Source organism: Lepus europaeus, chromosome 3 (assembly GCF_033115175.1).
Source record: "Lepus europaeus isolate LE1 chromosome 3, mLepTim1.pri, whole genome shotgun sequence".
Lineage (NCBI taxonomy): Eukaryota > Metazoa > Chordata > Mammalia > Lagomorpha > Leporidae > Lepus > Lepus europaeus.
The window spans coordinates 10286373-10313285 of NC_084829.1; the positions used below are offsets into that span (position 1 = coordinate 10286373).

Here is a 26913-nt window from a genome sequence, read left to right on the forward strand (position 1 = left end):
TAAAACCCTGTGCACTTCTGAACTGAAGTGGAATCGACTGTAATTGATTTATTTGAAACCAGAGGTTAAGGACTGAATTAGCTAAGTACAACTGGGTATTTCAAGCCACTGACTTCTCAAATGTCAAATCCCTTCTATTTTAAATATTATTTCAGCTGCGGGGCATTGCAGTCCTGATGGTAGTTCCATCAAGAACGCAAATTATATTAATATTCGATTTTGGGGAGGAATAGACTGGACTGTGATTTTTAAAGGGTGTTGGAGAAGAGAGGGGGTGATAATGACTAGCCAACTGGAGGGAGCATTGTGTTTCCTTCAAAACTGGGCGTGGTGATTAACATAGACTAGCCAGTCAGCCTCCTTATAATTCAAGGATGTATCCTAATTCGATGTAATCCAAAGAGAACCGCTGTAGTTAGAATATCAACACCTGTCCTGACAAGGAAACAGCATGTGTTTGAGAAAGTACACACTGCTCCTAACAGAGACAGCCAAATCCACAGAGCCTTTGGTTTATCCAATAAAAATAATTTTTAAGAATCTCTCATCTCTTAAAAATATGAGACATTTTTTTAACTTCTTCATTGAAAAAGGTGACCACATCACGATCCTCAAAATGTCCAACTCACAGAATAAAAATAACTCATGCTCTGCCTTTAGGAAGCCATTGTTTATTATGACCTTGTACTGTTCTAACCCGCTATTTCCTCTCTATCTTTCTCAGGATGGAAGGATTATATGGGGTTCAGGCTTTCCAACATAACGAGCATCTGTAAATCCAGATATGAATGAATGGTATTTAATAAGATTGTTTTCGTTTTAAAATGAGTATTTATGTGTCATTGGAGAAGGCGCAGCAATGGATGGCTGTTTATGAATGCGATTGTGCCTGAGGTTAGGGTCCCCCACACAATCTGAGATGCAGCCAAGAAAAACAGCCCTGATAGACAATGCTTCACTTCACCTGCTATGATGCTGTGCGCATTTCATTTCTGTCAAGAGTATGTACAGTTAGGGTTCATTCGCCTCATTATTTTGTTACAGCTACGTTACAGTTAACCAGTCTCTCTAGGAAATAATAAATAACCGCTTTAAAAAACAATTGCCGCTTTGCGTTCTGAGAATACACTTTCCATTTGAATTTTTTTTAAACCCACCATTGTTATGAATTCTCCGGCTTTGGAAAATAGAATTTAGACTCCAGCAACTCTCGTTCCTCTGTCGAGATTGATTTTACACTGCCTTCCATAAGGAGATTAGAAAGCGGAGGTTGCAAAATGGACTCCCTCGAATGCTTTGCATCCTTGGTCCTTCGCAATGTCAAACCACAGGCACCAGTGTCCAGGCTCGTCCAGTCTGGCTGCCCTAAATACTTTTTCTACCACCTTTCCTTTCAACCTTCCAGTGAATCAGCTAGAATCCTCCTCACTTCCAAAGCAAAGAATTTCCAAATCAGTTTACAAAAGCTCTGACTCCTTCCCTCTCTGAGCTCAGCACACAGTCCCCCTCGCCGAGCCCTCCCCCCCCACCGCGGAGAACACGTGGAATTTTCTGGAAGGACCTAGGAGGCGCTCCCATGGAGACGGGGAGGGTTGGGCAGGCCTTCAGGGGCAAGCTGCAAAGATGGCAGGGACCAACATCCTTTCCACTCCTCTCTTTGACCTCAGGAACCACCCAGCAGTAAAGTGGGCTCTAAATAGCATCTTAAAATCAATGAGAGGCACTGGGCCCTCTCTTTCTGGGCTCCCCAATTTTTCCTGCCACTGTTGCTTTTCTCTTCCCAGAAAACTACAGGCGGTGTCAGCGCCTGTGTGGGTCTCAGCCACAGAGAAGCAGGAGCGAACATGTGAAGGTGGAGGTGGGCATTTCCTCCGTGCTAGTGAACTAACAATTGAAATTTCAGTTATCCTCTGCAGATTCCCAAGCAGTTATGGGGGGGAGGGGTCTTCTGGTCTCCAGGTCTGTGGCTTCCTTGTCATCCTTAGTGTTGGGTTCTGAAGGTTTTAATATTTTGGTTTCCAAAACACAAATGAAAACCTAAAGGAACAACATAAATAAAATTAAACTTTATTTTTAATAATAAAATTAATGTTTCTAGTAAGGAAAAGATAGTATGTCATTCCTTTAGCAGTACAAACAATCTTTTATCCAAAAGAATACATTGGGTTTTATTGTGTCATTTGTCTGAATACAGACTCAGTGGAATATCTAAATGATACCCTGCTCTGAACTCCAAGTTGAAAGTAAGTTTTTATTATACTTGAGGGAAACAATGGGTTCAGCTGCTTATTGCAAGGAGCAATTGGCAAGGGAGAGTTAAACTCAATTACTGTAACCATACTGAATAAAAAATACTGCCAAGAACAAAAATACGCCTGGGTAAAGACAGCCACTGAATAAAAAAAAATCGACATAAAGCGTATCAAATATTTATTTATCTGGGCAACAAAGGACTATGATACATTGACAGGCATGGAAACTACTGCCAGCACAACTCAATACAATACAACTAGAACTGCTTCCAATATGGCCAGCGAAATACAGACTACCAGGTGCTCCCAAACGTTTGAAGTTCTCTGAACAAAAAGAGAGAGAGAAACAGAGAGAGGGAGAGAGAGAGAATCCCTAACCCTTGGTTTAAAGACAATATCCATTTATTGCTCAAATGATGGTTTCAAGGGAGGACAGTGGAATAAAATAAACTTTTGTTTTTCCTCCCCATGATACACAGAAAGGTTATCAAACCACTCAAGTTTAAAAATCATCCTGGGGTCCAGTATCACTTTTTACTTTCATTTTAATGAAAAGCTAAACGTAACACTAATTATAAATAAAATTTTATTTTACTTTTTAAAATCTGTTCAGCTGTTTCATTGTCACCTTTAACATGCTACAACAGGGCTAAATTCATGAATCCCAGAGGGGGGAGGAAAAAAAAAAAAAAAAGTTCCCCAAACCTTGGAATTCTAAGTAAGTACCATGAACCACAATGAAGAACTAATAGGAAAGATTCAAAACCCACTAAACAAGAGGTAAACGAGATCACCAGATAAATAAAAAAAAGGCTTAAAACAGACTCACCATATTTACAATTCCCATTAAATTACACATAAATAAATATATACAGAGTCGTGAACACTGATTCCCTTATAGAACTGAATCGTGTTGCCAGAGTTCAAGTTGGTCGCTTTACCTTGAGGAGGGAAAACTTCTACAACTGAAGACATGACATGGAACTTCGTGTATTTGTGTTCAAGTTTATTCACAATACTGATAAAAATGTCATTATCCTTTTTGCCTTTTATTATTATTATTCTTTTAGTATGGCTACAATCTGGAGTGTGTAAGGGAAGGTGGTGATTCAGTCCCATGAAGCTCATATAATTTTTTTTTAATTTTTATGTTATTTTTTCTAGAAAAAAAGTTTTTATTTATTTATTTTTGTTGCTGTTGTTGATTTAAAAAAAAAAAAAATGTTCACAAACAGAACTTTTCTCGGCGGGCTTCACGGCCTGTTCCGTTCTCTCAGGCGCCACAAGAGGGCAGGGGCTGTCGGCGCTGATGGGGAGGTCGAGGCAGGGGGCCCGCGGCGGGGAGAGCGGTACTGCACCTGCTCACTTCCTGTGCTTCTCCTCTTTGTCGCTGCTTTTGGCGCTGTTGTCCGTGTGGCTGTTGGGGTTGTTACTGAGGTACATTTTGTCCATGGCCTTGAGGGCCTCGGTGAGATAGTTCTGCAGGGCCGTGACCGCGGCGCACACGGCCGGGCTGCCGAAGCCATGGGAGATGAGGTTGAAGTGAGTCAGGCAGCTCTGGATGCCCGGCTCCAGGATGGGGTTGGGCCGCGAGTTCCCCAGGGGAGACCGGTCCTGAGCCAGCAGGTCGGTGAACTCTTTGCAAATCTGTCTGCAGCACAGGAGAGCAGAGAGACAGAGGGAGGGAGGGAGGGAGGTGAGGTTCAGCTTGGGGCGGCACCGGTAGCCAAGAGCACACCTCTCCTCCCCCTGCGGTGACCTCTGCCTGCCTGGGACCGACTGAGGGTGGCCGCATGGAAGCCAGGCCCCTCTCAGCACCCACTCAGCCGGCTGGTCTTCCCCCAAGGCATGCTGTTCCTCTCTCTCTCTCTCTCTCTCTCTCTCTCTCTCTCACACACACACACACACACACAGGCACCCCTTTCTCACTCGTGCCAAGCTTCCACCCCACCTTTCCTCACTGACACCAAGCCATCTCAGACTCAGAAGACATCCCACAACCGGGAGAGACGCACAGAGAGCCAGAGCTGAAGTAGAAACACAGCATCTCCCCAGTTCCATGCACGCTTCCCGCCCCGCCCCCTGAGGCTTCCCGTGCAAAAATATCCTGGGCTGGCTCGCCACCCCCTCCTCCAGGGAGACCTCAGTCAAGTCCCCTCCCATTCAGCTCCAACTCAAACCAGGCTGAATCCAGACAGAAAAGGGCAAAACTCTGGGATTATTCAAAAAGGCAAAAATCTTTACTTGGGGGTGATTTTGCCTTTCAGAGATAATGGGCTTGAGGAACCCCGTTACTCGGCAGTAATTCTAGGTGGTTCGGGGAAGAAGAAATAGGCACTTCATTCCCACCCCTCCTCTCCCCACCCCCTGTGAGCCTAAAAAATTAAAAGAGAAAAAAATATATATTTAGAAGGCGCAGAAGCCCAAGGGAAGAGGAAAAGTTGGAATTCCTGAACAGGTTTGGAAAAGTTAGAAAGGAGGCCTCCACACCCCCAGAAGCACCGCCCTGAGTTAGGCTGTCTGGAGGTAGCAGCAGCTTGGCCTGGGGGAGGGGGGGGGGCTGCTTTCCTCCTCCAAGGCCAGCTGATGTCCTGGGGCCAGAAACCCTGCCCCGCCCAAGGCCTCTGTTTCTGCCTTCTGTGACATGGACTTTTGATAATTAAGGGCTTCCAAACAAGCCTTTTAATTTCCAGAAAACATATCAAAACAGTCATTTTCTTTTCACACACCACCTGGAGAAGCCCATTCAGCCCAGGCACCGGTGGGAATATAACTTGGGCCATTCGGAAACCTCTGACGTGTCGCCTGTAGGCTCAAACTTGTGGGGTAGGGGCGTGTGTGTGTGTGTGTGTGTGTGTGGCATTTTTGAACAGGGAGGGAAAAGGAAGGTGAAAAATGGAATAAGGGAGTAGGGTTGAAACTAGGACGGCTGCTGCCTCGCCCATTTTGCAGGCCAATGCTTAATCTTTGTCCTTGGAGAACATGTTGATAGGAGACAACAGCTGATGGAGGTGAACCTGTCACCCGTGTGAGGATTTCATTCTGATCTTTGTGAAACAGCACAGCCACAAACCTGCACTCAGCTTCCCATCAAACCCCAACCCTACCCCACTTCTGGGCAGGAAAGAGAGCAATAGTGGAACAGAAGACAGAGGAAAGATGGGAGGGCACAAACACTCCCACCCCAGGCTCCCCTACAACAGGGATCCTGGTCTTAAAACTGCTGCAGCTTCAACACTGACCACACAAAGCTGATTAGCATAAAAGGAGGAAAGGAGAGAGCAAAGCTGACTTGGAGACACAGACCCTGCCCAGGGAAATGCCTTACTTTGTAGCCAGGAGCATGTTTTTTCTTGTCACTTGCTCATTGGGATCGGAATGTTGTCGGTTGAGAAATTCAGCTACTGCTTTGGCAGGAAATTCAGTTTCGCACACATACCCAAAGTCCCTGGCTAGGTGGACGGCTTCTCCTGGTAGGAGGGGAGAGATGGGAGGTGAGGGCCAGAGGAGGAAGAGTCAGGATCAAAACTCCCTCCCCGCTCCCTGATTTCCTTAACCCAGAGGCCGAAGCAAACACAAACAACTTGTTCTCTCATTTCAGGGATTCTGTGCCCTCCTCTGAAGGACTGATGGATGCTTTTATCAGGAGAAAATAGCCACTGGTCCCTACAAGGCCAAGATTTGAAAATGTAAACCCCATTCACCAACTGAATGGCATTTCCCCCACTTCTCTTCTAAAACATTTCTTGTATTCCAACCTCACACCTATCAACACGTTCATAAATGATATTCATAATTACTCCTTGAGCTTTTCTGCAAGGGAACCACTGAGGGTTTACATTTTAACTTGATCACATATAATTATCTGTTCATCCAACCCGATTAACCAAAAGGATTTGAGGGTCACTCCACTGAGTCTGTCTGTGTTGTTGATTTTCGAATCTTTGGTTTTAATTTCCTGAACCAGTTGGTTTTTACTGCAGGGCTTCCTGCCATTAGCTCCAGCTCCGGAAGAACGCATGCGCCAATTAGAGCATCAAAGCTCTCTCCGCAGAGCTTGTTTCCATAAAATGGAGCGGATCACAAACAATAACAGTTCTCCAGAAACTGCCTCCCTGCCACAGCATCAGCCCCCAAGCCCTACCAGGTCTCACGCTACACCCGAGGCCACCGCTACCATTTTGTTGGTATACAACTCTCCGGGGGTACGAACAGTGGCTCCTCTACAGACTGTTATTGTTTTTAATATAATGCTACTGTAGTTGACTTTCTGGCACTGAACAATTGCTGATGTTTCAAGCAGTCACATTATTATCATATTTTCCACGACTACCAAACATCAGTTTGAAGAAATTTACAAAGAACCTGTACTCAGCTGCAATGTATCTTCTCAAATCCAAAGTGTAAATAAGAGAAAAATTACTTCTTTAAATATAACTGCTACTTTTAAATCTGCTTGAAATGTAAGTGCCCTTTTTTTCTTCTTTATTAGCAGGAGACTTTTACAATAGGACACAAAGACAAAAAATGTGAGAGCTATTCTCCTTCCAACACAGCCAAACGTCAGCCAGTTAAATATCTGAAAATATAACAGGCAGCAGGAATGTGAGTGGATTTTGGAGACAGTTCATACTGTAGAGCAAGAAGCGAGGACAGGGTGGGCTTTTTGTTTTGGGGTGCTGGGAAGGGTGTGTGTATGTGTGTGTGTGTGTGTGTCTTAAAAACTGCCATGAGGAACTTTTGGCAATGCTTACACTCTTTCATTCTTTTTTTTTTTTTCCATATCCAAACAATCCAAGTCTGAAATTATTCACTTTTCTTCCTCTCCCTGAGAGAAGCACAGTTAAACAAGAGATAAGGGAGAATATGCTTGGAAAACAAAAACCTAAAAGGCATATAACCCTGAGCTTTCAGGACGGTCTTAAATCAGGATGCAGGTCAAAGATTCCCAAATTAATTCAGGAAGTAGTGGTCACGCATTTCTCAAACGCAGATGTCAGAATAACTTAAGTGATTTACTGCTGAGCTCTTGAAAGGAGACAGGAACTTGGAAAATGTGCAGTTCTTAAATTTGCACATTGTTTAGGTCAGAATCAGGCGAGGGAGGTGTAATTTTGAGGGAGAAGGCAAGCAGGAAGGAGAACAGGAGTATTTGCAAATAGTTGTTTGGCATGCTAGAATTCCCTTCACTTCCGGCTATATGCCTCTGGAAAAATGAAGCTGCCCAGTTCACACAAAATACAACCAAACATCTGGCCACTAAAAGTCATCCACTTCCCCCAAAAGCAGTTCCCTTTCCAGTTAGCGAGTGGATTCGCCTGCTTACCCTCCACTAGTGATGTGAGCAGGGTCACGTTGGCTGCTTTACGTCTCCCTGCCGGCAGATTTAATCCTATTTTGTCCAGTTTTTCTCTTAAAGATCTTCCTCCATTTTTAGACTTCGCCCTGTCACACAAATACATGCAAGGAAGGGATTTAGAAGACATCGAGTTGCTCTACAACCCTCTGCAGTTCTCTTGAAAGCTTCCTAGAATGTACTGTGGGAAACAGAAGCTTAGCCCCAAAACATTTAAGGGATGGGGACCAAGGAAGGAAGGCTACACAGAAAGATCAGGAGAAGCAATGCCAATGCTGCTTACACTGGAAAGCATCCCGTGTTCACTTATTACTGCAACTACTCTGGCAGGTTGGGAAGTTCTGATTCCCAACTCTGTAAAGAAGAGCCACAAACAACCCACCACGGCCGATCTCCAGGGCTTGAGGAATTCTCGAGTTTAGCTGATTACTGTATATTTTTCCTGTTGTTACAATCACACAAATCCCAATGGAGTCTTTAACTGGTTTTTGCGAGATCTGCTGTTAGGTTGTTCAGAGTAACCAAAGTTATCATCACTCTCACGTTTCTTGCTCTGGCTCGAGCCCCAGTGGGAAATGCATTTCACCAACTGTTTACAGGCCATGTCACCAGCCCCACTGGCAACGTCACCGGCTGATATCAGTCTTCAAAAACTTGCTGATTTCAGACAATGGAGACAGTTCTAAATAGATGTCTACATAGACTCCCATCATCAGAAAGTGGTTAAGATAAATTGTTTAAATAAAACAGCAAATTAATTAATTTCAGATTTTATTCCCTACTCAAGTGCTCTTTAATTGTGTGGATTAGATTATACTCCCCTAGGTAAACAGTCTCCAGTATGGGGGTGGGGGAAGGGAGGGGACAGCAGAGGGCAGAGCAAAGATCCGAGTCCACGGAGCCTTAACAAGCGCAAAGCAAAATGAGGGAAGACGGGATGCTAAAACCTTCCAGGCTTCGGATGGGGCATTCCCACCACCGCGGAACTGTGGGGCCCTACATCCTAGGTCAAAACAGTGAAGTTCTTGGACGGACCCCAGGACAAAGAGGAGACGCGTACTATCCCAGACCCACACATGGCCATTTGGGTGGAGCCCTGGGAGTGAAAGCCCACAACAGGGAGAACCCTGCCCTGAGGGGAGGCGCTTGGCCTCCACGACCCCAGGGAAGAAAATCTTAGGGCAGGAGAGGGGGGACTCCCGCCCTGCAGGGGTGAGGAGAGGGGCCAGGAGAGGGGAGACTCCTGCCCTGCAGGGGTGAGCAGAGGGGCCAGGAGAGGGGGGACTCCCGCCCTGCAGGGGTGAGCAGAGGGGCCAGGAGAGGGGGGCTCCCGCCCTGCAGGGGTGAGGAGAGGGGCCAGGAGAGGGGAGACTCCTGCCCTGCAGGGGTGAGCAGAGGAGCCAGGGGGGGGGGCTCCCGCCCTGCAGGGGTGAGGAGAGGAGCCAGGAGAGGGGGGGCTCCCGCCCTGCAGGGGTGAGCAGAGGGGCCAGGAGAGGGGGGGACTCCCTCCCTGCAGGGGTGAGCAGAGGGGCCAGGAGAGGGGGGGCTCCCGCCCTGCAGGGGTGAGGAGAGGAGCCAGGAGAGGGGGGGCTCCAGCCCTGAAGGGGTGAGCAGAGGGGCCAGGAGAGGGGGGGACTCCCTCCCTGCAGGGGTGAGCAGAGGGGCCAGGAGAGGGGGGGACTCCCGCCCTGCAGGGGTGAGCAGAGGGGCCAGGAGAGGGGGGACTCCTGCCCTGCAGGGGTGAGGAGAGGCTCTGGCCCTGGCCTGGACCAGGCACGCAAGGTGGGAAAACGTGCCTCGCACGCTTCCTGGCACACTGCAGGGGTCGGGGCAGTGCGACCACCAGATGCCAGCGCCTCTGGCCCGAGGCTGGGGGGCAAGGCGGTGTCTTTGTCGGGAACCACTACTCCCTTCTTCTAGTCAAAGCCGTTCTATTAAAACCCTGCTCGGGGTACAGCTGTCAGAGGCTCTACAAGGGGTCAGGCAAAGCGAGGAGCCCGAGAGGAAGTTTCGCTGGGCACGCAAGGGCTGTACAGAGAGCAAAAAGGCGGCTGCACGGCGCCCCGCGGCTGCGGCGGCCGGGACTGAGCCCGCGGCGGGCGAGCTGCGCGTGCGCGCGGAGGCGGGGCACCGGCGAGTCCTGCGAGCGCGCGGCGGCGTTTGGGGCGCGCGCGGAAAGGCGGCGGAGAGCGCAGGCGCGCGCCGCCTCGCCCCGCCCCAGACCCCACCCCCTCGCTCCTGCGCCCTTCTCCCCGCCCCTTCCCTCCCCTGGAAGGGAGGGGCGCCGCCGCCGGCGCAGGCGCAGTGCGTCCCCCGGCCGCGGGCCGCGGCGGGCCTCACCTCCGCAGCACTCCGCCCAGCAGCGATGCGTTGAGACACTCGGGCGGCGAAAGGCGCCGCTGCACTTCCGCCACTGTGACCTTGTACTTCGAGGTGGAGCTGAGGAGCGAGAGGCGACCCGGAACTGAACAGAAGACTTCGTTGGGGTTCACCACCCCGCCGAAGAGGTTGTCCTTGTTGATAGGGATGGCGGAGACGGCGTTGCTGCTGGATTTGGACAGGGACACGGGGCCTGCGGAGACAGAGGGGCCGCGTGTGGGCGTCGAGGGTACCCCCACATCCTGCCGGGCCGGGCCCAGGCTGGCGCCGCACCCCCCCTTGTTTCCAGCTCTGAGACTCGAACCCTCCCCCCCACCGTTGCCAGCATCGCTCGACCCTGCGCTTGGAGTCTTCCCTCCGGCCCCGGGGTCTCGGCCTGGCCCCTGCCCGCGCCCCCTGCGCCGCCGACCGTGCCGTCCAGAGCTGGGCGGGGAAACAGTGACCCCCTGGGCCAGGGGCGGGGTCGAGGGCGGGGGTCGCCAGCCGAGAGCAGGTCCAGTGCCCTCTCGGGTTTCTGCGGGGCGAGGGGTGTGGAGTCGGGGAGACGTGGCCTCCAAGACCGCTTATTGACCCGGGCCGACAGCCTGGCCGGCTGGAGCAGCCAGGGAAGGGGCGTTTCGGTGAGGGTACCAGGCTGCTGCTCTCAAAAAGAAGTCGCTTTTGGAGATGCGTTGCAATCCCAGTAGGAGGAAGGGGGAAGAGGACCAGGCTTGCAGTACTAGCCATGTGCGTCCCTTAGGGGCAGTAGTTAATTGCCCCTCTCGCCTTAAACACCTTCACTGAGGAGGAGGAAATACTCAGTATTCTTCTTAGCCAAAACCACCAGCTCTTCGGTGTTGGACCACCTCCCCCCCCCCCCCCCATCGTTAGAAAAAATCCAGCAGCAGCACAAAGTTTAACTAATGGGCTACATGTTCTCAGCACCAGTGCAGTTCACGTTCACAACCGTTTGAGCACGGTATGCATTTGTAGTTAAGCATTCCACACTGGAGACGTGAAGTACGCACAGAATTGCATCATAGGGCTCCTTGTGCGTTCTTTAATGGGGATATTCTGGCTGGGTGGGGAGGTGGGGGTCTGTAGGTTTTGGATAGATCACTTGTGACATTAATAGCTCTGGGGAGGCTAATAGAGACAATAGGAGTTAAACGAACTCTTGAGAGATTACTAATAAAAGAGCCAATTATCATGTCGACTTGGAAAGAGCATCTCCCAAGATTTATCCCTTGCACATCTAATTTGACGTGACAAAGACTTCACAGGTGCAAAAAATGAAACTTTAAACTAGCTAACAATACACTGATCGGGGTTAGAAATGAGAACAGTTTTATATAGCATCATCCTCTGGTGGTGCTTAGAATCCCGAAATGTAATATTGCCACCATAACCAAAAAAGAAAAAAAAAAAAAAGCTGCTACCAACAGTCAACAGCATTTAATCCAGGAAACTTTATTTCTACTCACTAAACACAATATAAATTACAAATCCATCAAATCACTTGACACTTCCAACAATTTCTGTTCTGAGCAAATAAACTAAATCCTGACATCGTCAAGATGCTAATTTTATTCAAAAACTAAATTTTTGTTAACCTAATTCACGAAGTTTTAAAACTTAAACAGCTAACAAGAAACTGAAGGAAATGAAAGTTTTTTCCTTTGCTGAGTGCTTTTTATTATCGTACTGAATAGTAATGCTAAATCATTTGCACTATTGTAGCATCATACACCTCTTAACACTTTTGGCCTTAACTCCACACGATGGATTATCTAAATTATTAAAACATTCCAAAATCGAAATGCCACTTCCAAACCAGTTCAGCTGTTGCACATTTCATCTGTTTGTCCAGATACCATTAAACGAAATTAAACGGTCAAATCATGATTCAGAACAAAGCTAGCCTGTTGCCATTACCAAGATACTGAAAGCCGATTATTTAAGCATTGCTGTTCCATGCCTATCTATTTGCTAATTCTGAGCCTTTAGGAAATCCTATTTGAAAAAATAAATACAGCTCTGCAAGTTCTTTTAAATGGCGCTCTGCCTGTAAGGACATGCTTGGAATGCAGAAGGAAATGGCTTACCTTTCTTAATTACAGTTTGATCTGGGATGTTAATACCCGGGTCTTCTACGTGCTGCAACAAAAGGATACACATGGATGTAAGTGTATAATCAAAACAAAAGGAAATGAATATTCCCTGCAAGATGGGGGGAGGGGAAGGTGTAGAATCGAAATTCCCTCTCCCGTATAATGACATTTATATATAAACATCTCATCTTGGCTTATTGGAATTTGGGGCTTTGCAACTCAAGAGGTTTCACTGCACATCCAGGGCCAATTTCTCCTCCCCATTCCCTCCCTCCCACCCCACCCCCCAAACAATCCACGTTGGAAGGAGATGGGGGTGGGGAATAAACTTTTTTTTTGGAAATTACATCAACTTTTGGAGCACCTAGTCTTTCTCACAGTTGGCTCAACCTCTAGAAATGCACCTGGCTTTAGTTCGGCGCCTAAGCGGCTTCGGACTTTACAGATTCCGGTATTTCAGGCAGCAAAAGCCAGAGAAACACAATAGAAATGACAGGGGTGGGAGTAAGAGGAGAGTAGTATAGACCATTTAGGGCATATGATAAAGAGTAAACACCTATGCACACCTTCACATGCAGAAAACTAGAAATGATTTTTAAAGAACATACTACTGCCTAAATTGGAAATGACAACAATATGAAAATGATCAAAAAGAAACAAAAAAGCCCCTTTGAGGTTGCTTTCCTGTTGTCCAGCAGTAGGTTTGTCACTGGCATGGGATTTTCTTTCCCCCTCTCTCCTCTCTCTTTTCTTACAGATGGATGGATATACGTGCGTGATTAGAAAGTAAAATGAAATCATGTTTTCTAATGCAGAAAGCTGACAGGCGATATAATGTCTGGCTGTGTTTACAAATTAGCACCAGGGCTGCTGAGATAGAAGATTTCGCAATCGTTACCAAACACAGGCATTACCATTTAAAAAACTATTACTTCCTTCTCTAGTCTTTGTCCAACAATAATACTGATTCGAACATTTTCCATTCTGTCTTGGATTTATGCTCCTGTTAATTGTGCCTGATCGCAATGATTCCGGGTGGATGGTACTAAGTTGCTTTATTACAGGTTTTATTATACTCAATGCTCTCATTTGTAACTTGCCTAAAGTGCTTCTGGATTTAAGTATAATTAAATTGAGAAATGTTCAGAAATGACTACTGCTGCAGTTCTTGTGTTTTAACTATATGGGGAAATATGATCCCTTTATGCATGTACCCTAAACCCATAAAGGAAATGCAGTGTGGCATAATACTTTTATTTGTATTATTTCTAGCTCTTGTCCTTACAGGGAAGACTGTTAAGTTTAAAACCCCACTGAGATATTAATGATTAAATAATTTTCACCATTGATTCGATTTTCTTAAATATTCAGCAGCCTTTCTTATTAAAGGTTAACTGTTGCAGCAATGGGAAAATTGAAAACAACCCCCTTGCTGACCCAAATTCCTTTGAAAGAATTTTCTTCTTTAGAGGTGGGGGAGGGAGAAGGAAGAACAGCAACTGGGTTTCCTTGTTTTTATTTGATCTTTTGGTTTATTTCTTCTACTGACCAATTTCACCACAAAGGGTGACTATACAGGTGCTAAGAATTCACACCAGCCACTGAAATTTTTTTGCAAAGTAGAGCAATTCTAATCCACAGTAGTTCCAAAAGCTTGCAACATTATTTTGCAATCCAAATATTTGCAGAGAGCAAGTGAGGAAAAGGATTCAAAGAGATTCTTTGGGAAGGGAACTCAAATGATCACAATTTCCAGTTCTTTTTCTAAAGTGCTCTTTTGTAAGGTATTATTCCTCTCATTTGACTCCTAAAATGCACTGCTAAGTACCACTTTTTAAAAGCATGTAAGTATGAAACACACACACACACACACACAATGCCTGTGGCTTACTAATCCCTATGCTGAATCAGGTACCTACTTTCCAGTTTTCCATGCAAGGTCACTAACTAGAACCAACAAATTTCGGTGATTAACTGGATCAAATGAATGATGTAATAAATTTCCTATTTTCCTCTGGAACTTAAATAATGTCTTAAATCCACCAAGCAAGCAGGTAAGTTCATCTGACCATTTTCCTTCCATCTAATGCAGTAATCATTAAACTGTCAACGGACATACTGCTGCAATATTTGATGCAGTAATTTGAAATAGCATTTTAGCAAAAATCACATCCAGATACGTTTCCTCTCCAAGGCAGCTTTCACAGAAGCCTTTACAGCTTTAATAAAATTATTGGCTCGCTCTAATTCCATTTCAGGAAGGTTGGGAGGAAACCATAAATATATAGAATCGAAGCAGATATACTGGTTTAAACTTAATTTCAGAAAGTATTTTCAAATTATCAATAGCCTGGCTTGCACACACTGAACAGTAAAAGTGCTGATACCATGCTTATGTAGGAATCATTTTAAACTGCATTTATTGATAACTGAATTACAAGTCAAATAAAATAGCGTTATTACTCAATAGCCTCAAAACATTTAATTTCATGTTTCCTATGGGGTGTGGCAGGTTCTGATAGGCATTGGGAACCCAGCTAATGATTTACGAGGTCACCACTTAGCACCCCTAGGAGGAGGAGAAGGCTGCAATTTAATGTCCCCCTCAGCTTGGATCTGCTACTGTTCTGTAGTCAGGACAGGGTGTGGGTATAACTTTAGGGCTGCACTTGTGCTTGGAAATTCGGGATAGAACGCTCTTAGAATGTCTTCCACGGTTTCCTTCACCAAGTGAAGCTCTTTGGGTTAAATAAAACATCTTGCCCAGGACAGGGAGAAACCCCCAGGCCCGACCCAGCGGTGAGAATTAAGCCCTCTCCCCATCGAAAACAGTTTACTTCCCATGGTGACATTCGCCTGATTTATCCCTGTGCTGGTGGAAAAGGCAGTGTGGGCATTGTTCGAGGGAGCTCCAGGAACCATTGTTCTGCAGGCAGAAATCTCAACTACTTACGATTATTAATCATTATTGTTTCATTCGACCCCCTACGTGTAGGTCCTCAAAGCGCACCCCCCACACACACACACACATACCCCCAAGAGCCTCCAAAATAAAATAAAGTGTTTTATTATAAGGGAAACATCACCGAACCCACCAGCCCGCGGGGTCCCGGGGTCTCCTCCGGGCACTGGCGAGCTCTTGCGCCGCGTGTCCTGGCGCGGGGCCTCTTACCGGGACGTCCTCGATGGCGTGAGGTAAGGAGTGGATCGGGAGGTCTCCGAGTCCTGAGCCGAGCCCGTGTGGGCCGTGCAGGAGGTCCTCGTGCCGCCGGTAGTCCCTGCGAGGATCCAGGCCCGACAGCTGGTGCGGCAGCCCCCGGTGTGTGTGCAGCAGCCCAGGCTCCTGGCTCTGCCTCTGGCCGGGCCAGCCCGGGTGCTGCGGCTGCGGCTGGGCGTGCAGGGGGTTCAGGCTGTAGGGGTCGTTGACGTGGGAGTAAGGATCTTGGGACTGGGGGTAGATAGGCTGGTAGGGCGGGGGGAAGTAGGGGGGCTGGAAGTCGGCATTGGGGGTGTGGGACAGCGGCGGGGCGCTGGTGTAGGGAGATTGACCTACAGTGCCCAGCTGGGGCAACCGTGCCGTCCCGTTGCTGGTGCCGTCGTGACGGTCCTGGAAGAGAGCGGAGAACCAGAGGTGAGGCTGGGCTGGGCACCCCGCGTCCACTCGGCAAAGCCTGCCCGGTCCGGCTGCGCGCTCCGCGGAACGCCCGCGAAGGGAAGCAGGCCCGTGCCCCGCCGCACACGGCTGAGGACTGCATCACTGCGGAGGCTCTCGGGGCGCTCCAGTCCCAGGGTGTGTATGTGTGTGCATAGGGGGGACAGGCAGAAAAGGGGGCCTCCCGGGGTGCACCCCGTTCAATCGCAGTGGGAAACCTCCCTCGAGCAAAATCTTCAACAACATCCCTTCCCGCCAGGACGCGGCAGAAGCGGCTCGGGGTTTGAACCTGTCTGGCGTGGTTTACTCTCCTCCATTTATTTGGAGGAGGGGGAATTAAAAAAAAAAAATCATCAACCTTCAAAGACCATTACCATTTCACGACGGCTTAAACAGAAACATATTTCGCAGGGGGGCTGTAACGAAAGCACGCGTTGGGATTACCAGCTTAGGGCGCGCTTTCTCGGCCAGATCGGGGGTCTTTCTGGCTTTTCCTCTCCAAGGGGTCGATTTAGATGGGATACGGAGGGGGGACGGGGTGCTTCGAGTCGAGGTTTCAAACAGAAAGATGCGGGCCTCGCTGGATTTCCAACGGGCAGGAGCACCCCGGGGCGGAGGCCCCCTCCCCACCCCACCCCCGCCCCTTCCACCCCAGCCCCGAAGGGCGAAAGAAACGCCTGATTTTAGGTTCCTCCACTGCAATTCGCTCGCAAAAACGGGTAGAGAGAGTTGATTGCGGGGCTCTGCGAACCCGCAAAGGTGCAGCCTCAGGCCCCGGGGGTAAAAGGGGCGCACCGGGCTGCGGTTGGTTTTTTTTCCCCCCCATCCTGCAGACGGACTAAGCATCCAATGCTGAGAACACCTCGGGACGCGAGGACAGCCAGGCGAGCACGCCGCGGAGCACGCCCGGGCAGGCGGCGGCGGCGGCGGCGGGGTAGGTCTGTGCGCGCGGAGAGGGCGAGCCGGGGCGCGGGTGGGCGGCAGTGCGCTGGGTTTCAGGGTGGGAAGGAGCTAGAGAAAGAAGGGAAGCAAGGGGAGGAAACGCGAACGGAAGGGGGGTGCCCCGGAGGCACCCTGGGCGTGCAGCCCGACCGGAATCGCCGAGGAAACGGAGACGGGGGTGGGGGACGAGTGGGACTCACCATAGCTGAAAAACTGTGAACTAACATCTGCGAAGAGTCTGGGGTAACGAGTCAGGGTGGAAAGAAAAAAAAAAAAAAAAAAAAAAAAGCAAGCCCGGAGCGCCCGGCTGCCCCGCCGCCCGAGCGCGCCCCACACAAAAGGGGGCCGAGAGCCGCGCGCCACCCCGGACTCGAGTCACGGCGCCGACGCTCCCCGGAGCGCGGGAGCCTCGCTCGGATCCATCCGAACTGGAACCACCGATCGGCGCGGCGCCTTCAGCTGGTCGAACGCACGGTCTCTATCTCGCCGTGATCGGCTAGGATGCAAAGTTCTCTTTTTTAAAAAAAATAAAAAAGAAAAAGAAAAAAAAAAAACCCAAAAGGGAAAAAGTGTGGGTGAGTGTGTGTGCGTGCGTGCGTGTTCCTTAATCCGTGTCTCCCCCTCTTTTCTTGGCGGCGGCTTCGCTTCAGCTTCTAATAACCGCGCCGGGCAGCGTTCCTGGAGTCTCCTAATAGCAGATATTCATGACTATTAATATTACACGAATACTTAATAAGGGAAGAATGCCTGGAAATCGAGCGTGAAGCGCCGAGGCAACTCGCGCCGGAGCCGGCTCTCAATGCAGTCCATTGACCGGAGCCTCAGTGTAGCAAATCGGAGGTGGGGAGAGGGAGCGCCGGAGACAAAAAGCGGGCGAGAGAGGGAGCGGGAGAGCGCGCGGGGGGCCGCGGCGCGGCGTCTGGCGAATCACAGGGAAGGGGCAACATTTTAAAAGGTTGCGGGGCATGCAAAAGTGAAAGAGAAAGAGGGAGAGCGCGCCGAGAGCGAGAATGGGTCTGCGTGCGTGTGTGAGAAAGAAAGTGTGGGCGAGGGGAGGGCGCGAGGGAGGAAGAGCCTGCGAGGAGGAGGAAGGGAGGGAGGGGGGAGGGCGGGAGGCAGAGAGGGAGGAGGAGGGGGCCGAGCCGAGCGCACGGGGGGGGGGGGGGGCGGGCGAGGGGGAGGGGGAGGAAGCGAGCGAGGACAATCGGACCTAAAAGGCAGGGGCAGACCTCGGGGTGCAGCGCGGCGCGGGCTGGAGCGGCCATCGGGCTCTCGGCGCGCCGGGTGCTGCCCGACCCTCTCCGCCCGCGGACTCCTCTGCTCCGCAGCCGGGCCTGGGACTCGGAAGTCGGCTGCCCGCTGCCGCGCGGCTCCTCCATAGCCCGGCGCTCCGCCCGGGACCGGCCCGCGTGTCAGCTCCACCGGCCCCTCTCTTGGGTCCCTCCTCTTGAGCTTCCCTCGGACACCGGTGGCCGTGCGCTCCGGCGGCCTCCGACACCGCTCCAGGGCTGGGGGGTCCGAGACGCGGCGGCCCGGGGCGCGCACGGACGCGAGGCGGCCCAGCCCGGGCGCCGCTGGCACCGGCTCCCGGCTCCCGGCACAAACCCGTCCGACTGGCTGGGCCACTCCCGCCCGCCGCCCCCCACCCCCACCCCCGGATGACACGGCTAGCTCTGCCGGCGCGCCGCCGCTGCCAGTCTGCCCGCCGGGCTGTCGGAACAAGCGGCACCTCGCCTCCTGCGTGTCCCTGCAGAGCCGGGCAGAACCCGACCGCCTCCAAGCCGGCTGTGAAACCCCGCTCCAGCGCCCGCCCGCTGCCGCCAAAGTTGTGGGAACAGCCCGGACTGCAGCCGCTCCCTGTCGTCTCTCTCTCTCTCTCTCTCTCCCTTTCTTTTGGCCTCACTCTCACGTTCACTCGCGCCGGCACAGGGTCCTGCCAGGGGAGCGCCTGTCCCTTCGGTGCCTGGAGCCGAGCTGAGGTTCGCCCCGCGGCCGCTCAGGGCGCCGGCACCTGGAGCTGCTTTCGGCCTCCGGGACAGGGCCCAGACCCGTACTAAGTGACCGGTCCTAGGAGACCGAGGGACTCCGCTCCGTTCCAACCTGCCCGCAAAGCCTCGCATCCCCACCCCAGTCCCGAAAACAAAGCGACCGGTCTGCGTGGGGTCCCTGCGCCCCTCCCCGCGCGCGCAGAGAAACGCCTGTCCCCGTGGGACGACACCCGGCGCCCCATCCACCAGGGGGAGGGCAGGCAAGAGAAGAGGAGCAGGGTCTGGAAGCAGAAACGTTTAAAACTAACAGTCTACAGGAAGAAAAGGAGGGAGCGGGTGACACATCGCTCGCGCAAACCCAGTTTCCGATTTCGAGGGAAGACCAGACCCCCGCCGCGGCGCCCGCCCGCACACCCCTTTGCCCAGCTCCCAGTGACAAAAAGCGAATGAAAGGCAAAATAACAAAAGTCTCCACTGCCACCCATTTACCCTGGGCCTCGCCCCATCCTCGGACTCATTTCTGTGGGGGTTGCGAGGGGAGCTTGAGGCCGGCTCCCAGCGCCTCTGTGGGTGTGTGGGTATGGGTCGGCCGCTCGTGGGCCTTCCCGGCTGCCCCAAGAAGTCCAGCTCTGGGGATCCTGGGTTTTCAACTGGGCTCCAAAGCGACGCGCTCTCCCGGCCCGTCGGGCTCGCGGCACCAAAGGTGGTCGTGGCCCGCTGCCGCACCGAGATTCCCACGGTCATGCAGCCGCGCGGCGGGTGGGTGCAGGGGCCGGTGCACCCGGGGTGGGCGGGGGGAGCCCCGCGGCCAGGCGGGCTGCACGCAGCGCCTTCTCCCCCATCCTACCCCGCCCCCGGGGAGTGCGCACCCGGTAGCTCGGAGGGAGACGCTGCTTAGAACTTCTTGAAACACAGAGCCCCGCAGCCGGGATGGGTGCTCCGAAGTTGAACCCGCTTACAGGGAGGTGCGACCCAGCTCAGAGCGAAACGTGCGGGGGGCCATCTCCAAACCCGAGAAGAGAACCTCTTTAGGAAGGGGGAGGGGGTGGAAGCAAGGACAGAGAAGAAATAAAAGAAAAAAAAATCTTAAGGATCAAAGAGCAACCTGGAGGGAAACGGGGGTTTTTCTCTTTGCTTTCTCTTCCTGCTGACTTGGGCCCCTGGAAGAGACAGGAGCGTGCCCAAGTGCCTGCAATTGTTTCCAAAAACAAAAAACAAAACCATGCTCTTCTCTTCGCCCACTCTGTGGCACAGCCAAAGCTGATCACAAAGAGAGAGAGAGAGAGAGAGAGAGAGAGAGAGAGAGAAAGTGGGACACGGGCTTCGAAGGAGGGAAGCGAAAGATGCTTCCTCTCCGTCTGCTCCCCCGCGTTCTTCGCGCGAATTCGAGGGGCGGGCGCTGCACTGGGGAAAGTTTGTCCCACCCGCATTTCGCAGCTGGCTGCCCCGGGAACAGGGTCGAGCTCCGAGCCTGCGGTCGCAGGAATGACTGAGCCGGCGCCGCGCTTACCTCGCAGTCTTCGTACTTGATATTATCCGTCAGTTTCCAAAGCATTTTCATGGATCGGCGTGAATGGATCTGCCCCTCTCCGCCCGGCAGCCAAGTGGAGCTACTCTCTGGGTAAGCGCAAAGTGCCGGCTGCGGGCGGTGAGCGAAGGAGGAGGAGGAGGAGGGCGAGGAGGAGGAGGAGGGCAAGGAGGAGGAGGAGGAGGGTAAGGAGGAGGAGGAGGAGGAGGAGGAGGGCGAGGAGGAAAAGGGCGAGGAGGAGGAGAGACGGGAAAGAGCTCCCGTGTGCGCTCGGAGATCTCCCTCTAATGGTAGAAACTTTTCCCTTTTCCAGCGCTTTACCAACAGCCTAATCGCCTCATTAGCATATCAACAATAGTCCAATTGCTCGCCAGTACCACAGTCCGCCGCCGGCTGCTCCGACCCAGGTATAAAGGCCTCTCCGGGCCGGGAACTCGCTCCCAGGGCGCACACCTGCCTGCCAGCCGACACCTTCCACCAAGCCTCGCCTCTGTCCCCTTGCGCCAGCGCCCCCCAAACCCGTTCCTACCCAATTTCGTCCCACTCCCCTCGCCCTGTCTTCGCTTCCTAGTGGACTGAGATGTCCTCTCCAAAACCCAGCAGAGGGTACTCTAGGTCCCAGCAGCGGCGCTGCCCCCCCCCCACCCCCCGCCCCGCCACCACGCTCCGAGCTGCCCTTTCGGCCCCGTCCAATTTCATTAGAAATCATTATCCCTTTCGCAATTAAACATAACCACCAAGACCGGAGAAGGCACTCCAGGATTTTTTTTTTTCCCCCGACGAGAGATCGCCTCCGCTCCGGCAGGCAGTTACCTTCCCGGGGCCGCAGCCTCAGGAGTTTTATTGGCTTAGCGCTGCCGGTCCCGGGTCCCCTCCCACCCCCCCAGGTTGGAGATTCTGCCAGACAACTCTAGTCGCTCGGCTGGGGTTCGCGATCCCTTAATTGCGGCATATAAAATAAAAGTTGTATCCTGAAGAGGTTACTTGAGAGCTCCAAGGGTTAAATGATTTTCCCCCCTCCCGTTTGCAGGAAACTAGAAGCAACTGACAGTTCAGCTTGGGTTCTGGGCTAAGGTTTCCTGGGTACGACGTGGGCCAGAAGACCGAGCTGTGGAGAGGCACAGCGCTTCTGGAGTGGAGCCCAATTACAGGCTCGCATGCGCCTGCAAGTCTACATACCGCGTCATGCACGCATCAAAATAAATCATTGGGAACCATCTCTTCTCTGTGTTAATCTGCCCCAGTTTTCCCAAGATTCCCCTTTTTAATTAAAGAAGGGAGAGTTCCTTTATGATTTGATGTTACTAACGCGGGCGCGCTGGCGGCGCGCTGCCCGGCTGAGGAGGAACCCGGAGGCCCCAACCACCCCTTGTCCAAGTTGGCCAGTGCGAGCTCCCTCCCGGGCTCCACACAGGGGCCAGCTGGCTTCTCCGGCCTCTTGTTGTTTTCCCTTTCTGTTTTAGCGACTTTTTTTTTAAAGGAAGAAAAGGAAAAACCTAATGTGATACTCCAAAATGCATAGTAGTTCAGTACTCTAGCTGAACATTTCCATTTGGCTTTCACAAAAGGTTTCTGTTTGTGTTTCTCCCCGTGAAAGGCACCGTCTCTCCTCTCCCAAAAGCAATGGCTCACTTCTTAGAGTTGCTCTCCCAAGGAGCTCCTCCATCTGGGCCTGTCTCGCAAATTCTCCAGGTTCCCCCACTGCATCCCCTAAGGGCAGTGGAAGCTTAGCAAATTCCAATGGGTTCTCTAACAGGTGGAAGGGAGGCAAAAAGAGGAAGCCCCCCTCCACACACACCTCACACACCCTAGTTAAAGCTGCAGAAGAGCAATTAACCCCCCCCCCAAGACCTCGGCAAAGCCAAGTAGAAGAAGACAGAGGTCTCCTTCCCCCCCCCCCCAAAAAAAAAAAAGAAAAGAAAACTAGGGCAAAAGCTAGCGCTGGCAAAGGGATTCTGAGCCTGAGGTCCCCTTGGAGATCCTGGGCGACGGCTTCTCCTTCCTTTTCTACCCCAGAACACAGAGCACTGCCTCTTGGCTACCTCTGGCTGGAGAGTCCTGGCGTCGTACCCTGCCCCCCACCCCCCAAATGCTCAACTTCCAGGACTAGGCCCCGCAGGCCTGCCCCGGGGCCTGCTACCTAGCGCAGTGGCTTAAAATCAGGAGCAGAGCGGTAGGGAACGCCGCCACCTTCCCCGCGGCGGCCCAGCCGCACTGGGCGACCTGTAGGCCACCTCCTAGGCCCGAGAGCTTGGATTTTTACGCCTGCAGACTCGCCACGGTGCGCTTAAGCGAACTCTGCAAGTTTCGCTTTCTTGCCTTTTGGGATGTGGCTGGGAGCGTGTTTGCGGCCCTTCACCCCCTCCAAGCTGCCCTGCCCTCACCGCCCGCCGCCACGGCCCCGCGCCAGCAAGACCTCCGGCTCCGCACCCGCCGGGGCTGCTGAACTGCTGTCGTGTTCCCGCCGAGGGCGCCATGGAGGTGCGGATTGGGGCCTGCAGGCTCCGTGCCGCCGCCCGCAGTGTGGGCGCTGATGAAAGGGCCGGGCGAGCGCCCGGGTCGCTCCAGGAGCCGGCCGAGCTGCCTGTGTGTGAGCGTCCTGACCACAAGTGACTTCATTGCATGTCAATGCTGCAGACGCGCCGGGACCCCAGGACAGCAGCGCCAGGCCCGGGATGGGGCTGGGGAGGGGATGCCAGCCTGCTGTGGGGGCGTGGACAGGGCGCCGGGGCGAGCGCGAGGATCTGTGTGAGGGGGCAGAGCCACCGAGGGAAACAAGAGACAGAAGGGCCAGGACGATCTTGTGTTTTTCCTCTGGCTGTCGCCACGCAGGGAGACCCCAGAGCCCAGCGCACGCGGAGCTTGGCGGATCCGGCCCCTGAGGGCCCCAAATCCAGGCTTCCAGCCTCTTGCTTGACCCAGACTCCTGGCTACAACCTCTGAACCCTAGTGGAATCCACTGGAGGCCCAGCCCCAGGCCGAACCCACGCACCTGGGAAGACTACCCAAGGACTCCCTGAGGGCTTCATCGCCAGAGAAGTTAGGAAAGGCTGAGCCCACAAGGACCAGGAGGGGGGGGGTCCCCCAAAATGTGCATTTTGTATGGGATTGCATCCTTAAACGGTAGAGTTAGTCTCACGGTGGCGAAGGAACTGCCAATATTTAGTGAGGTTTCCCTGGGGTGAGGGGGTACCAAAGAGTTCGCTCTTCATAAAAACAGGGAAAACACACAAAATGCAAACCGCCTTCCCTTCTCCAACTCCCGGGAAAGCCGCAAAGCCGGGACTTCTCTGAACTTCACTTTAATGGCCTAAGTCTGAAAGGACCCCAAGAGCTGGCCCCGGGAGGGGCAGGGCCTCCGCTTTCCTTCCGGAAACGCTGGGCCTTGTGTGAGGGCTGCCCCGCAGGCTGTGGGCACAATGGGTCTCGCCCCAACCAGGCCTCACTTGTCTGGGGCTAAAGGGGGCCCTGTGGTTCCGATTCTGAAATCATCTGCAGGAGAGAGGCTGCTATCCCCGCCAACCCCCACCCCCACCCGACCCCCGTTTTCCATAGGGAACAGGTCTGGAAGTGGGAAGCTGAGCGAACGCCCTCGTGGCTGGGGTGGGTGCCCCAGGGCTCAAGAGAAGGCAACGTGCAGAGCCCAGTCAGCCTTGTGGTGTCCATGGCCTACCAGGGTCAACTTTGGCAGGTGTTGGTGTGGGCAAAACCAGGAGCCCTGGGCTCTTCGCCCACCATTCACTCCCAAATCCGTAGCCCAAAAGGCGAAAACCCACTTGAGGAAGCAGTCAGAGTGAGTCGCTCAACTTTGGGCAAACTCGTTTAAGTATCTCCTAAAGCAACGTGCTCGCTGCCGCAACCCGGCCGTCGGGACTCCTCTTCTCCACCCGCCCTGGGGTTCCCAAACCCGGGGACAATCCGAGAGACAAGACAGGTGCACCAGAACCCCACCCCAACGCAACAGCCCTAGGGTCCTGGGCGAGCCCGAAGGCTCAGCGCTCCGGGAACCTTCTCCAGGGCGCACGGCAATCCCGGCCCCGCGCCCTCCCCCCCTCCTGAATTAGTCATCTAACCAAGTTTCTACTTGGGGTGGGGGTGGGACGGTAGGGAAACGGCTGCAGCACAAACCACAAGTGACCCCCCGGGGCCACCTGTGGAGCGTGCGCCGGACTTTCCCCGGCGCCGGGCCCTGCGGGCGGCGCGCTTTGCCCCCAGCGCCGCGGCCGCCGCCTGCTCTCGTTTTTCCAGTCTTCTCTCTCCCGGGAGCTCCGGGGCGCTGCCAGGCGTGCCTCACTCCCCTGCCCTGGGCCACGGCGCTTCCTCTCCGCCTTCCCCCTCTCGGCCCCCTCCCCCGCTCCACCCCCGCCCACCTCAGCCCCAGCCAGGGCAAACCCCCGTACCTGCCAGTCCCCCATTTTGGCAAGTATGGACATCGCGGCTCAGCGCTCCTGGCGACGGGTCCCCGCCGGGCATAGGCTGGAGGGCTCGGCTGGGCCCGCTCCCTGGAGTCGCTTAGGCAAATCCTCCTTTTTTACCTGCTCACCAACATCTCACCTGGTCATAAAGAGCTGGGTTGCTACCTGCCGACGCATGCGCGCTGGCCCAGGAATTCACTCCGCCAGCCCCAGTCCCAGCACCTCGCGGAGCTGACCTGGGAAGTGATGGATTTATAGCCGCGGCAATCTCGCCATCAGCTCCGGCTTTTCCTAACAGCCCCAACCCGCTTTCCCGGTCGATCCCTGGCCTGGGAGCCGAAGCCCGCTGACTGCCGGGGTGTGCTCCCAGAGTGTGAATGTGTGTGTTTTCGCACTGGAGAAGTGGGCATGTCTACGCGCTCAGCTCCCCGGGAGCTTCTCCCCTCGGAACTTTTGGGTCGGGGGAGTTTCCCTCCCCGCCGCCCCTCCCCAGCCCCGTTGGCGTGGGGGATGGGCAAGACCCGGAGAAGCGGCCGGACAGGAGAGGCCCGGCGCGCCCGGACGCACGCGGCGGGGCCAGGCTGCCGCCCCGGGCTCCGCTCCAGCCCACGAGGTCTAGGGAGCTGCCAGCCTTAGCGGACCCGAGCCTGCCACCCCCAGGACCGCTTCAGCGTGGGATCCCAGGGCAAAGGATTACTTAGTGGACGAAGGACGTTCCGCGATTCTGTTTCATTTCTAGCTTCTAGATTTAGTCTCCTCCCACCTCGGAGAGCCACCAAAAAAAAAAAAAAAATCCTCCAAATACATATACACCCGGTGTCTCTCTCCCACCCTCCTTACTCTCCGAACGTCTACAGGAGGCCTCCCATCCTCTCCCTCCTTTCCTAATTCCCCGCCCCTCCCCCACCCCTTTATCTTTTTCGCTAAGAACTTTTTAAAGGGAGAATGGGGGCGTTGGTGGCGCTGGAACGGGCAACTGAGGTTTGGGTTGGGATTTGCTTTCCCATGACAGATAAAGATCACTCGAGTGATTTCACCGCTGCTCCTAATTAGCGAGGAGTTTTAAAAGCAGCCACAGGATTGGGGGCTCCGGAGGCGCTCACCTCCGTCAGGAACCACACCTGGCCGGGAGGGAGGCGAGATTGGCCTCCGGCGCGCTCGCCCAGCGGCGGTGCCAGCCCCATTCTGGCGGCCGCGAGATCAGATTGTTCTGAGCTTGGGCCTGGTGCGCCCGGGAAGGGCCCAGTGACCGCCCCCGCCCCCCCCCCACTGCCTTCATGGGGACTTCGAGACGAACAAAGAACCGGTTTCAAATCGTCTTCTCTGACACGCCAGGCAAATACGTGCGAAAGGTCGGCTCCGCGGTTGCAGCGTGGAGGAGACGCGTCCCCGGCTCCACAACCTGCCTTTCCCAACCCTGAACCCCAGCTCCCAACCCTGCGGGCTGCGCAGACGGCTCTGCCGCGTCTCGGCGTCCCCAGGCGGGGGGCGCAGGTGGCTCTCCGCGGGGTCGCCGGGAGCTTGGGCACGTCTCTAGTTGATTTGAAACTTTCTTGGATACGCTTTAGAGCCGTGTTCAACAAGTCCTGGTTTTGTTTGTGGGTGGGTTTTTTTGTTTTGTTTGTTTTGGGTGTATTTTAACACGATGAAATGGCATTTTAGTCTCATAAGCGTCTACACCTCCCTCCACTTTTTTTGCAGACTGAGTGGTGCGAATGTAAGAGAGCGCCTGCAGCTCTCCAGGATTCCGGCCGGGGGCGCCGTGCTTTTTTGAATGCGAGCAGTGGTTGCAGCTCCAAATAGCCCCTTCCTCGTGCGTGCGCGGGGTGGCACTCCGGGTGGGCCAGGCTGAGCCCAGGAGGGGCGGCAGGGCGTGTGCCCAGGCAGGGGTCAGGCGCTGGCAGCGGCCATCTCCTCCCGCCCAGCACTTTTCTGGAGGAGTAGGGGGACACGTGTGGAAAGCTGGAGGCGAAGTCGCGGGTGGGGCTCCGCGCAAAGCGAGGGGCCGCAATGGATAGGGTGAGCGGACAGACTCAGTGGGAAGAGAGACTGCCCGGGCCGTGGGTGTTGGGAAGAGGGTGTTGGGAAGAGGGCGCCGGCATCAGAGGTGAAAGCAGGAGGCGCTGGGAGCTGCTGGGCTGAGACCACGAGGGGTCCACACTCCACACTGTCATTGACACTGGCCCGCTGTGTGACCTCCTGCAAGTTACTGAGCTGCTCTGAACCCCAGCTCTCTGGTTTGCAGAGTGGGTAATGGCTGAGGATTCAGGTGGAGAATGTGAGCAAATAGTCCAGCACAACCTTGGGCCTA

The 26913-nt window shown here is 53.5% G+C and overlaps 1 protein-coding gene and 1 long non-coding RNA gene across 4 annotated transcripts; one reads left to right on the forward strand and one right to left on the reverse strand.

The window, feature by feature from the left end:
* Nucleotides 1-2133: 2133 nt before the first annotated feature.
* TFAP2A (transcription factor AP-2 alpha) lies at nucleotides 2134-20460 on the reverse strand. Of its 3 annotated transcripts, XM_062184498.1 has the most exons (8): nucleotides 20170-20460; nucleotides 15631-15684; nucleotides 15250-15465; nucleotides 12072-12123; nucleotides 9949-10180; nucleotides 7579-7697; nucleotides 5581-5722; nucleotides 2134-3903 (listed from the first exon to the last, which is right to left on the reverse strand). In XM_062184498.1, the coding sequence occupies exons 1-8, from the start codon at nucleotides 20218-20220 to the stop codon at nucleotides 3615-3617; spliced, it is 1155 nt and encodes a 384-aa protein (XP_062040482.1). In that variant the 5' UTR covers nucleotides 20221-20460; the 3' UTR covers nucleotides 2134-3614. The 3 variants fall into 3 exon arrangements, with proteins under 3 accessions (XP_062040482.1, XP_062040470.1, XP_062040476.1); XM_062184486.1 differs by having other exon boundaries at nucleotides 15250-15684; XM_062184492.1 differs by lacking the exon at nucleotides 20170-20460 and adding an exon at nucleotides 16872-17722 and having other exon boundaries at nucleotides 15250-15684.
* LOC133753777 (uncharacterized) lies at nucleotides 19483-21391 on the forward strand. Its single transcript, XR_009865083.1, has 3 exons — nucleotides 19483-20280; nucleotides 20501-20594; nucleotides 21218-21391. It is a non-coding gene; the product is annotated as an uncharacterized LOC133753777 (long non-coding RNA).
* Nucleotides 21392-26913: the final 5522 nt, after the last annotated feature.

Excerpts from the sequence above, each read along its gene's own strand:
- TFAP2A (XM_062184486.1), bottom strand. The coding sequence starts at position 20,220 with ATGAAAATGCTTTGGAAACTGACGGATAATATCAAGTACGAAGACTGC. Across the intron at positions 15,685-20,169 it reads TCAAGTACGAAGACTGCGAG|GACCGTCACGACGGCACCAG; the intron begins GTAAGCGCGGCG and ends GCTCTCTTCCAG. Across the intron at positions 5,723-7,578 it reads GCTCACATCACTAGTGGAGG|GAGAAGCCGTCCACCTAGCC; the intron begins GTAAGCAGGCGA and ends CCCTCCTACCAG.